The sequence below is a fragment of the Tursiops truncatus genome, chromosome 8 (genome assembly GCF_011762595.2).
Source record: "Tursiops truncatus isolate mTurTru1 chromosome 8, mTurTru1.mat.Y, whole genome shotgun sequence".
Classification (NCBI taxonomy): Eukaryota; Metazoa; Chordata; class Mammalia; order Artiodactyla; family Delphinidae; genus Tursiops; species Tursiops truncatus.
In genome coordinates, this window is record NC_047041.1 from 103,699,509 (window position 1) to 103,711,795 (window position 12,287).

At 42.0% G+C, this 12,287-nt stretch overlaps 1 protein-coding gene across 19 annotated transcripts in view; it reads left to right on the forward strand.

Moving 5' to 3' along the window:
• PPP6R3 (protein phosphatase 6 regulatory subunit 3) overlaps positions 1–12,287 on the forward strand; it is a 126,740-nt gene that overhangs the window by 95,993 nt on the left and 18,460 nt on the right. For 11 of the 19 annotated variants that reach the window (XM_033861325.2, XM_073809288.1, XM_073809287.1 and 8 more), the window contains 4 exons: positions 4,252–4,349; positions 6,268–6,322; positions 7,190–7,320; positions 11,523–11,644. In XM_033861325.2, coding sequence (XP_033717216.1) covers positions 4,252–4,349; positions 6,268–6,322; positions 7,190–7,320; positions 11,523–11,644 — 406 coding nt within the window. The remainder of the gene's footprint in view (positions 1–4,251; positions 4,350–6,267; positions 6,323–7,189; positions 7,321–11,522; positions 11,645–12,287) is intronic. The other 8 variants (XM_033861316.2, XM_033861319.2, XM_019929065.3 and 5 more) reach the window with 2 other exon arrangements.

A 12,287-nucleotide genomic window follows, 5' to 3' on the forward strand; every position in this document is an offset into this window, starting at 1 on the left:
GACATGCTCATTATGCAGACCTGCACAGTAGACAGTTCCTGCAGGTCTGTGGATAAGAATACGAAGACTTGTTCAACGTCAGTGAAAGTAACTTTCACAATATCCCTGAACCCCAGATGGCTTACATGTTTCCAGTATCTTCAAATTGTGTAGTGACATCTAAGTTAAGTTGTAATTGAAGTAATTCATGGCCACCCTGTCCTCCTGTTCCCAAATTCATCGCTTTTATCAGCTGCTGGTAATCTTTGTTGGGGAGGGAGCAGGATATAGAAATAAATGTGCTGGTTTATCATCCATTGGTGGTTCCTGGGGAGGCGAGGGATGATTTCACTGTCTCCACTGGGTATCAGGCTTGGGAGCTAAATAGAGAAGCCCCTTTGAAAGTTATCAGCTCTTCGTATGAAGAAGTTACCCTTAGTCAGGACCAGGTCTTGGCCTGTCAGTTGATTTGGTGTGGCAATGGAATTGACGTAGTCACCTTCCCACCTGGCACTGAATGTTGCTTAGCTTCTTTTTTCTCCATCTTTAAGCCCCTTTTACCAAGGCCAGGATGAAGCTTCTGATGCTTATGCTGGCCTTGCCTTTCGGTGTCCAAGTAGACTGACACACTCTGGTGTAGGTTGAGCTAAGCAGTTTCTTGGTTTGGTACTAAGGCAATTTAACATTCATGTATTCAGGCTAGGCCTGAGGTAGCGTTTTGGTGGCTGGCAGGCTTCTCTTGATTCTTGACACTGCCCTTTGGAAGCCAGCCTCCCGAGGAGAGAGGCGGGGAGCTGTCAAGCAGCAGGGCCTCATTGCCACCTCTCACCTTGGCTTGCTGTCCGGCAGCAGTGGCCACCCCGTAGGCCCAGCTGGCTCACTGTGAGCCCTCGTGCCTTTGAGCAATCCTTGCCCGACCCTGGAGCGCCTGGGCAGTGTTGAATTAGTCCCCTCGTCCTGGTCTGAACCCCAGTGCTACACATTGCTCCACCCCTACAAAGAAAATTGATGGTGTACAGTGTACATTTTCAGGATGATTTTGATCTGGCGAATAGCTTTAAGAAAAAGAATGCCCTTAAACATCTATTTGTAAATAAGCTAATAAACTCGGAACTTCCGGGCAACTGATTTAATCGGGTACTGGTGACATTTTGGTACCAGGAAAGTGAATTCCCTTACATCTCTTGAAATCTGGTTACAGGGTCATAGCTTTTCTGGGGAGAATTTTCTAACGTTTTTTTTGCTTTGACTGCTGATGTGCATATAAAGCAAGCCCAGTCACCAAACTGCCTTAACACCAGGCTGCTGTACCTGTGGGTTTTATCCACTTTATGTAACCCTCTAAAAGGAGGAAGAATAATTACTCTTTTCTGATTGACAGCCTTCCAGTAAACTTTTCTTTGCATGTTTAAACTATACACCAGTCATGGATCATTTTGAAAATAAACATACTCCAAAGCATTTTTTTCTGAATTTAAGAATACAAATCTAGGTTAATGTAAGAATTTCATGCTGGTCTCCTTTATAATCAAATCAGTTTATATATATCAATTTGAGGTTCTCATTCACATTTAAAGCTAGATCTGTTGCTAATGCTCGAGTACAGAGAGCTTAGGGCAGCTCACTTAACAGACTTGGGGGGGCCATACTTGGCTCGGGGCGTGCTCACAGCTTTGGTGCCCCTTCTGGTTTCCTCACCTCCGGAGCTTGACTCTTCCTCCTCCTAAGGCTGCCTCACAGGGTAAAGGGTGAGGAGGTCTTCCTCGTGTGGTGTCTGAAGAACTAGGGCTGGCTGCCAAGGATGGACACCACTCCCGCTGCCCCCGTCCTCAACAGGCTTGTTCATAGGCCATCAGGTCTGTGGACGGGGACTTTCTGTTGCCCGGGTGGGTCCACCCAAGAGATTTACTTAAGAAAGTGGTGGGCTCCCTTCTCAGTGACTTGAACAGTCCCTGGCTTTGGCCAGGATGACAGTTCTGAGACGTGTGGGGTTTTTTTTTTTTCCCTTTTTTGCATAACTAAAAGTTTTTAATAATCGCACAACTGTATGGTGCTTTCCAGATTTGGATTTCTCAGAGTCCAAAACACTTTTCTAAAGCTTCAAATAGAATACAGTAGCAGTCCTCACTTATGTGGGTTTAGTAAGCCTCGATGGCTTTATTAGTCAAAATCAGACTTGAGACCTAAGTTCTTTGCTGGCTTTATCTTCCTAGAAGCTACAGTAGACTCAGAGCTAATGATGACTACGGTTTGTTGGTTTTCTTTTCCTCTGCGTTACTACGTGGAGGCTGTGTCTGTCAGCAGCTATATATCTCCCTCCATAGATGAAGAGAGACAATGCAAATATGTGTGTGCATGTTTATGTGTATCTGTGTATGTATCTATATGTTTGTACATGTATGCATTCACACATGTATTTATAATACACTTAGTATTTGCATTCTGTTATGAAGCATTTAAAGTATTATGAAGCATTTAAAGGAACACTTTTGGGAATACTTCTTCCCTTTTACACCCAAAAGATTTACAGTATGATCTCTAGAAGTATAAAACATTTAAAGAAAAAGAAGAAAAAAAAAGAATCAAAACAGTTGAAAAGGACCTTTTCCCCTTGTGCAGCCAAATTTCTAATCTGTCAATAAACTCAGAGCCTGGCTTATACTGCTTGCTCGGAAGAAGGACTTCGTGATTCTTTGCCACACCTTTGAAGCTACCAACCATGCGTCATACCTTATAAAAGATAAAGCAATTCAGACAAGTTGGTTTCTTTCTACTTACATATTTTATATTCGTATGTCCAAAACTCAGCCCAGCCTCCCAGAACTTGTCCCTACCGTTCTGCTTTCACCCAAACTCCCACAGCTTTGGTGTGCCTTACCAAATGCACCCCTGGGGGGCTGGCTCCAAGTGCTCATGTGCTCATGTAGTATTGTCTCTTTGGGCAAGGAAGGGAGCAGCGGGAAAGTGTGAGAGTGAACAGAGGGGTGGTGGGTATCGAGGTAGAGAAAAGTGAGGTTTTAGGTTCTCGGTAAACTAGATGCAGCATTTTTTAGACCTAAGGAAAAGATGCCTTCCAAAGCCAAATATAAGGTTTATTTTTAAATTATCCACTATTTGGATTATCCATGCCATAATTCCCTGCCACCAGAATGAATAATCAGGAATTAACGGCAGAGGCATTTCTGCAGTGTTTGTCTGCAGGGTAGAGTCCGTGGGCTCTGCTCAAATGGAGAACCGAGGAGAACTTGGCCTTCCCAGTAGTGGCCTCAGGAGCGACGCTTTTAGTTCAGCTGCCAGCTGCTGCTTGTGTCTCCGCGAGGTCCGTACACAGCTCTGTCCGTGGGCAGCACGCACGTTATTTGTCTCCATATTTATTGCTCGGGGCAGAGTGAGGAGTGGCACTTGCATATCTTCATCTGTTCTTTACTCCTGATTGAGAACATGGAACACGTTTGCTGACCTCGCTTGTTCCCCCGGGCCTGCTTGTTGTTTGAAATTAGAATAGCAACATTTTTGTGGAGTCCGCTTTAACATTCCCCCTTTCTTGCCTAAGAGAACCCAAGTGAGCCTGGTGCTCTCTAGAAACGGTGTAGTAAACAAGAGCCGACTCCTGCATGGGTCTTTCAGTGTTGTAGGCTTTTCAGAGTGATTTTGGATCAGTGTTATAACTTTCTGTCCTCTCTCTAAGGTAGGTAGGATAGTAGTTACTTTTCTACTCTTCCTAGCCTCTGAGCCTTAAATCTTTTTTTTAAGAAAATGAAGTGTCCCTGAACATTGTGTTGTAGGATTGTGACTGTGATTATTAGTCATTTTTCCTCTGGTGCCATGTTGCTGTAGTGGACTGTGGGTGGGGAGATGCAAAGAGGGAGGGTGGGTGGTTACCATTGGTTGGATCTTAAGATAAGGTTGGTTGTGTTCAGAGGTGACTGATACACCTTATAATTTCAGACTGTCACATGTCACTTGATCACGCTTTTGAACTAGACCCAAACCTCTCTCTAAAGATAATTTGGAATAGAGGTCAGTGGTCACTTAAACATTTCTTACATGACATGTGCATTAGAATAATTTATGGACCAAATTCCAAACATTTCCTTTTTGGGGTAAATCGTGTCTGAAATTATTTGATTTTTTTTTTTTTAGAAAAACACACCAACTTTTTAGGCCCTATGGCTATATAAATAAGATGATTTCTGGAAAACAAATGAGCAAATAGTATGTAGAATGTCATTAGAATCATTATATCACTGTCACTGGTCCTGGGGTTGCCAGGCCTTTTCTGATTATCAGATGCAACAAATGACGTCCAATTTTATTGACCAGTTTGGCTTCAACGATGAGAAGTTTGCAGATCAAGATGACATTGGCAAGTGAGTATGTCTTCTGTTTGCATAACTGTCTCCTACACTCCTGCTCTTTGTGAGACGTTCTGGTTCTCCTGGATTCTTGGAACCCTTTTGCATTCGTGAGTTGGGAGGAACCTGCCCTCCAGGTGTTCCTTTAGTTCCAACCTATCAGCCTGAAGCACCCAGACAACATGTAGGAATAGAATGTCACTCCCACAGAGCAGGCTTGCCCTTGGGCTTGACATCTTTCACAGAGGTTTATTTGTATTAGGTGTAGGAACTCAAGTCATTGTTCTCCTCTTTGAGGTTTTAGTGCTAGATCACATCATCTAAAGTAGTTAATCCCTATGTCAGTTACCTGGTTACCTGGCTTGAGCAGGCGTGGTTCTCTTACAGCACACAGTGAATGGGGTATCATATTATGGCTGAGCAGCTCTACCCCATGTGTGTTTTCTCTAGCTGACTCACCAGAAGGCAGAGTTGGGGCTTTTCCGCCCGAGAGCCAGGCCGTAAGTTCATTCATTCTGCAGTCAGGGAAAGAGGAGCATAGAAATGGGGATTACTGGTAATGTGCAGAATTAATGGATAGAAGATGTGTGGGCCATCCACAGAAATGAAAACAAATGTTCTAGCATCTGACCTTGGGAAATGAGAGGTATTTATAAATGAAGTATTTACAAGAGGGGTGTTACAGCTCACCAGCCAACTTCTCTCTCACAGGGGCTCCCTGATGATGGTCACCAACACCCAGCATCTCTCAGGGTTCCCCACTAGCAGTAGATGCTCAGTAGTTGGTTGAACTACAGCCAGTGGAGGCTGTTGTTTGTCATAAGTTGCAGTTTATGGCAGGTGAGAAGCTAAAAGACTTTCCATCACACTCTAATTGTGCCAAACAACATGCTGTGTTGGCACAGGGGCCTGGAGGCTCCACTGTAAGTAGAGCAGTAGTTGAAGGCTGTCAGCTGCCCTAAGAATCGGCTCATTTAAATCCAGAAAGAGCAAGGACTCGGTGTTTGTGTCTGTACCCCAGGAGCGCTCACACCAGAACCCGCAAGTTCCCCCATGTGGCATCTCAGCATTTGTCTGTCTGGACTCATTTATTAAGAGTTACTAGTTAGGGACTTCCCTGGTGGCGCAGCGGTTGAGAGTCCACCTCCCGGTGCAGGGGACATGGGTTCATGCCCTGGTCCAGGAGGATCCCGCATGTTGCGGGGCGGCTGAGCCCGTGGGCCGTGGCTGCTGGACCTGCGCGTCCAGGGCCTGTGCTCCGTGGCGGGAGGGACCACGACAGTGAGAGAGGCCCGTGTACCGCCAAAAAAAAAAAAAAAAAAAAAAAAAGTTACTAGTTAGGAATCCATAGTCTCTTTAGAATTTGTATTGGGTATTTGGAATAATGTTTGATGAGAACAGATCTTTTAAGGATTATAAAATAGTCCCACCTACTCAAAAATTGTTTAATAGGCTCTGAATTCTTTTACTCCCTACTTTCTGCCTAACTATGCCATATTATAGCATAAGATTTCAGGGGTATCTGTGTTTTATGTATGAATTTGACTCTACCTGGAGAAAGTTCAGGGTCTGACAGCTTCTGTGACGTTTTTCGTGCTTTGACCTATTTCTTCTTTGCAAATAACCTTTTTGGGGTTATGAAGTATGGCCCATGGAACCATGGTTTCTACCGTGGATGTTAAAAATCTTCTATAGGAAGGCTTCGAGGGTGCGTTTATTATGTCGCAAGAGGCTTCCATTCCAGCCTTCCCATCCTGTGTAAATTCCTTATACCAAGGGAGGAGGTATCATTTAATGCAAGCAGAGTTTGTTTGTTGTTACTTAACAGAGATTTTAATGATAGTGTAAATATTTTACATTTGGAGAATTTCACAAATACTGTTTCTGAGTCTATAGATAATTAACTATTCTTGCACTTATATTTTGTTTACAGTGTTTCTTTTGATCGGGTATCAGACATCAACTTCACTCTCAACACAAATGAAAGTGTAAGTATTAAGGCCTGTCGCGAGTAACAAGCCATACGTGAGATGGACAAGTGGGAATGGGGTTCTCTCAGAGCCTGCCTGCAAGAGCTGTGTGCACTGGGACCCCTACGCCCTAGGAAACTTTGTCTCAGATTGCTGTGACTTCAGCCACTCACATGACCTGCCTGGCCGCTGTGGGCATGTGAATTTGCAACCCTGGTTTAAGATGTGACAGGGCTAATAAAACCAGTGTAGATATTGAGCTTCAAAGACTGCTGTTTGACTCCAGCCTTCTGCCTCTTACATCTGCTGAATGTCACCAGGAGCGAAACTTGGGCTAGATCAGGGCCAGCCTCTCATCGCCAGGCGGTTCTGAAACGCCAAGTCAACCACATCAGCAGATTGACACAGGATTAGTGTCATTTTAATGGGCACAATGTTGATTTTTATGTCACTTAACATGAGAGACCAGTGGTTTATCTGCTGTTGTGATAAGTTAGAAACTAACCGATTGGACCATGACACTCGTCACTGCTTAGCTGGCCCGGTAAAAGAAGAGCTCTTTGTGTTAGGGTAGGTCTGGGCTGCATCTTAGGTAGGTGGGCCAGGGAGGCTCTTAGAATTAAAATGGTGCTTTCACCAGATGAAAGTGAGTATATGTAGACAGTCTCAGTTTCTTGTATGCTAGTTTTGAAGCCAGTCTTTTGGGGGGAACTTTCCGTTGCTACTTACACAGAAGCTGACATTAGATGCTTACATTTTATCTTGGTGTATGTGATAGACACAGTTTTTTTTTTAAGGATATAGAAGAAGATGATTTACATTGGTAACTTTTGCGGAAAATAACTTGATTTTAAAATTGATTTTCTCTCTCTCATTTTTATGTAGGGAAATATTGCCTTATTTGAAGCATGTTGTAAGGAAAGAATACAGCAGTTTGATGATGGTGGCTCTGATGAGGAAGATATCTGGGAGGAAAAACACATTGCATTTACACCAGAATCCCAAAGACGATCAAGGTGAAAGAGAGTTCGTTATAGTAGTAATAGTGTCCAGTGCATAAGGCAAATGATTATTAGGAGACGTACATTGTAACCTCTCCAAACATATATGTTTGACCTAGAGATCAGTGCTTTTGTCACGATCAGAAATGCCCTTGTAAATTGATGTGAGTTGGTGCCACTGCACTTGTGTGCAGTGTGAACAAATCAAGGTAATCTACTTGAAAACACTCGAAGTGTTTAGACATAGTTCATGAAATGTTGTGACACAGCCAGTTCTTATTGGCAAGTGATGCTGAGGAATGTAGTCATATCGTGCTTTGAGTGAACGGTCCCTTACCAGTAATAAGAGCAGCAGCTGAGTTATGTGTTGTTTCTTACAAAAGACTGAAAGTTTCCCCGGGGAAGGGAAAAGTTGTTTCTAAAAGTTAATTTAACTTGGGGAGACAGAGTCATGTCATTTGATACCCACTGGGATCAACCCAGTCTCTCCCCTCTCCCCCTCATTTTTAAAATTCACTCTATCCAGAAACCCCAGTTACAATGCAGAGCTTGTCAGACTGGATAAAAAAATAAGGCCTGGGCTTCCCTGGTGGCGCAGTGCTTGAGAGTCCGCCTGCTGATGCAGGGGACACAGGTTCGTGCCCCGGTCCGGGAAGATCCCACATGCCGCAGAGCGGCTGGGCCCGTGAGCCGTGGCCGCTGAGCCTGTGTGTCCGGAGCCTGTGCTCCGCAGCGGGAGAGGTCACAACAGTGAGAGGCCCGCGTACTGCCAAAATAAAAAAAAGCCTGATTTATGCTGCAGATGGGAAATAAATTATTTAAAAACTTAAATTAAAAAAAACCTTTAAACACGTTAAAATTAAAGGTAGAGGGATCTATATTAATATTAAAGTAGATTTCAAAGGAAAAGGATAAAGGAAAGGTCATAAAGGGGTTATTAGAAGGACATAATGCCAGTTGTAAATGTCTACATATCTAATAACAGGGCTTCAAAATAGAGCAAAAACTGATAGAACTGTGAAGAGAAATAGGCAGATTCTACAATTATATTCAGATATTTCAGTACGCCTCTCCCAGTAAATATATTCAAGTATACATGAAATATTTACCAAGAGAGATCATATTTGGGCCATAAAGCAAGTCTCAGTAAAAATGTTTCAAGTCATACAAAATACACTGTCTGACCCCAATAGAATTAAATTAGAAATCAGTAACAGATCTCTAGAAAATCTCCAAATATGTGGAAACAAATAACACATGAGTTAAAGAAAAAAATCACAGGGGAGGGACTTCCCTGGTGGTCCAGTGGTAAAGAATCTGCTTTACAATGCAGGGGACGCGGGTTCGATCCCTGGTCAGGAAACTAAGATCCCACATGCCACGGGGCAACTAAGCCTGTGGGCCACACCTACTGAACTCGTGCACCTCAGCTAGAGAGCCTGCCTCCCGCAAACTACAGAGCCCATGTGCTCTGGAACCCCACACACCACAACAACAGAGCCCACGTGCCCTGGAGCCTGCATACCACAACTAGAGAGAAGCCCACATGCCGCAGCAAAGAGCCTGCATACCTCAACGAATATCCCATGTGCTGCAACTAAGACCCAATGCAGCCAAAAATAAATAAATTAAATAAATGAATAAATAATCAATCAATCAATCTTAACCAAAAAGAAACATTTAAAAAATCACAGGGGAAGTTGCACAGTACTTTGAATTGAAAGAAAGTGAAAATACAGTATATCAGGATTTGGACCTTGCAACTGCAACAGTACTTAAAGGATCATTTTTAGCACTAACTGCTTACATTAAAAAAGAAGAAACATCTCAAATCAGTGACCTCAACTTCCACCTTAAGAAATGACTAGAGATACAAAACAGAAAAACAGTAGGGAAAACCATTGTAATCAATGAGTCATGACTAAAAGTTGTTCTTTGAGAAGATTAATAAAACTGATATACCTCTAGACAGAATGGTTCAAGGAAAAAAGAGAAGATACACATTATTAATATCAGGAACAAGAGAGATGACATCACTACAGATTCTACAGATACTAAAAGGGTAATAAGGAATATTAGGAGCAACTCTATGCCAATAAATCTGACAACATAGGTGATCTTTGAAAGACACAAACTACCAAATCTCAAGCAAAAAACGATGACCCGAGTTGTCCTGTATCAAAGAAGTTGAATTTTTAGTATAAAACTTCCCACATACACACAGAAAAACTCAAGGTCCAGATGGTTTGTCTTTGGTGAATTCTACCAAACATTTCAGGAAGAAATAACACCAGTTTGTACAAAAGCTTCCAGAAAATTCAAAAGGAGGGAATAGTACCCATCTCATGCTGTGAAGCCACATCATTGTAACTTGATACCAAAAGCTGGCATTGCATTACATGATATGAAAAGAAAAGTGACCTGTTATTCTCATGAGCATAGGTACAGAAACTCCTTTAAAAATTATAGCAAATAAATGCAACGATGCGTCATGACCATGCAAGGTTTATTCCAGCAATGCAGAGTTGGTTTAACATTTGAAAATCATTCAGAAGGCATGTGGCTGAATCCAACATCTATTCCTGATAGGAATGCTCAGCAAACTGGAGATAGAAGAGAATGTCTTCAACTTGTTTAAAGCTTCTCCAGTCAACCTACAGTGAGCATCATACTTAATGGTAAAAGACTGAATGATTTCCCCCCAAGGTCAGGAACAAAACAAGGATATCTGTTCTTACCACTGCTTTTCAGTATTGTGCTGGAGGTTCTAGCCAGTGCAGTAAGTCAAGAAAAAGAAATAAATGGTTTCTAGATTGGAAAGGAAAAGATAAAATTACCTTTGTTCATAGACAATGTTACTATCTATGTAGAAAATGTGTTGTAATCGACGAAAAGACTACTAGAACAATAAAGTGGGTTTAGCAAGATTGCACAATCTTGGATCAATATAATTGTATTTTTACGTACTGCAGCCAACAATTAGAATTAAAATTACTAAACAGTACTATTCACAGTAGCATCAAAATATTAAATATATAGGGGTAAATCTGACAAAAGACATGCAAGGGCCATACACTGAAAATTATAGAACAGCTGAGAGAAATCAAGACTTGATAAATGTTTAAGAATTGGAAGACTTAATATTGTTAAGATGCCAGTTCTCCCCAGATTGATCTAGATTCAGTGCAGTCCCAAACAAAATCATAACAGGTTTTTTTGGTAGCTGTTGACAAGTTGATTTTTAAATTCATATGAAAATGCAAAGGACCTAGAATAACCAAAACAGTTTTCATTAAGAACAGCATTAGAGTATTAACACTACCTGACTTCAAGGTACAGTAATTAAGACAGGGAATAGATCAGGGGGACAGAACAGAGAACCCGTAAGTAGACCTGCACACATATGTAGACATCTGATTCATGGTGGAGGTGCAAAAGCAGATCAGTGGAAAAAGGATAGTCTTTGGAAGACATAGTGCTGGAACAGTTGGACTTCTATATGTAAAAAAATGAACTTAGTCCATACCTCTTACTGTATATACACATTAACCCAAAATGGATCTTAGGCCTAAATGTAAGACATAAAACCAGAAAACTTAATACTGGAAAATCTTTGTGACCTTGGGTTAGGCAAAGATTTCTAAGATACAACACCAAAAGTGCTGTACATGAAAGAAAATTTTGATAAGTTAAACTTTATCAAAATTAAACACTTCTGTTCTTCAAAAGACACTTAAGAGAATGAAAAGACAAAGCATACACCAAGAGAAAACATTTGCAAATCATATATCTGATAAAAGACTTCTGTGTAGAGCATATAAAGAACTCTCGTAACTCTATAGTAATAAAAAAGACAACCCAATTTTTAAAATAGGCTAAAGATGTGAAAAGAACACTTGAGAAAAGAAGATGAGCACTTGAGAAGAAGCTCAGCATCCTTGGTAATTAGGGAAATGCAGATTCACGCCACCAGGGGACACCTCCACGCACCCTCCAAACAATGCAGTTGTTTAGATTATGATCTGTGTCTTCAAGCAAAGCCCAAGTGGGAGAACAGCGGGAGACCCAGAGTAGGATCAGTCTTAACAGAAGGACGGGCAGATTGGATCCAGGTGAAGTGCAGTACGATCTTTTTGTTGTTGGAGGACTTTTGAATTCTTTGGATTTAGTTGGTGGCCGACAGGCAACATTAAATATTTTGGTCCTTTTTTCCTTAGCTCGGGGAGTACAGACAGTGAGGAAAGTACAGACTCTGAAGAAGAAGATGGAGCAAAACAAGACTTGTTTGAATCCAGTAACGCCAACACAGAGGATAAAATGGAGGTAGACCTGAATGAACGTAAGTTGCCTTCTTCCGTATCAGCCGCTGTGTGTTGGAGATAGCCTACAGTATCTGAGATGTCTTCTGAAGGAATAGTTAAGTTGAAGCACATGTTGTCATTTGAGTCCCCTTGAAGGTTTAAGTCTCAAGGACCGGGCCTAAGGGAAGGAGCAAGTTACACCTTTGATGGGAGAGCATCTCTTTACGGTTTGGAAACCTTCTATGTGAGTCTGGCTAGAGGATAGAGCACACTGGTAGGTCCATCCTCTGGCTACAGAGACTGGGTACCAGAGCAAAAGGGGAAAGGCCGTAGATTCTGGAAAGATGAGGAAAGACTGATCTGTAGAATCAGGAGTGCACTTAAACCAGAGGAAACACCTTAAAGCTCGAACAGTTTTAAATGGGTTCTCCATGGTTTGTTTATGAACCCTGTAATCCTAAAACTTGTCCAGCTAAGTGCTTATTTATGTTTTGCTGCTTGCTAAGAAGACTTGTGTTAGCTGGCATTATAAAAATACTGTTAACTTCTAAGAGTCCAGACAAATTTTTTTGAGCCATGCGGGTTGCTACTAGGGCTTTCCTCAAGGCTGAAAGGGCTTCCTGTTACCCAGGAAGGCCTTTTATGACTCAGTTCCAGAGGCTGAAACCCAGCTCTGGAGGT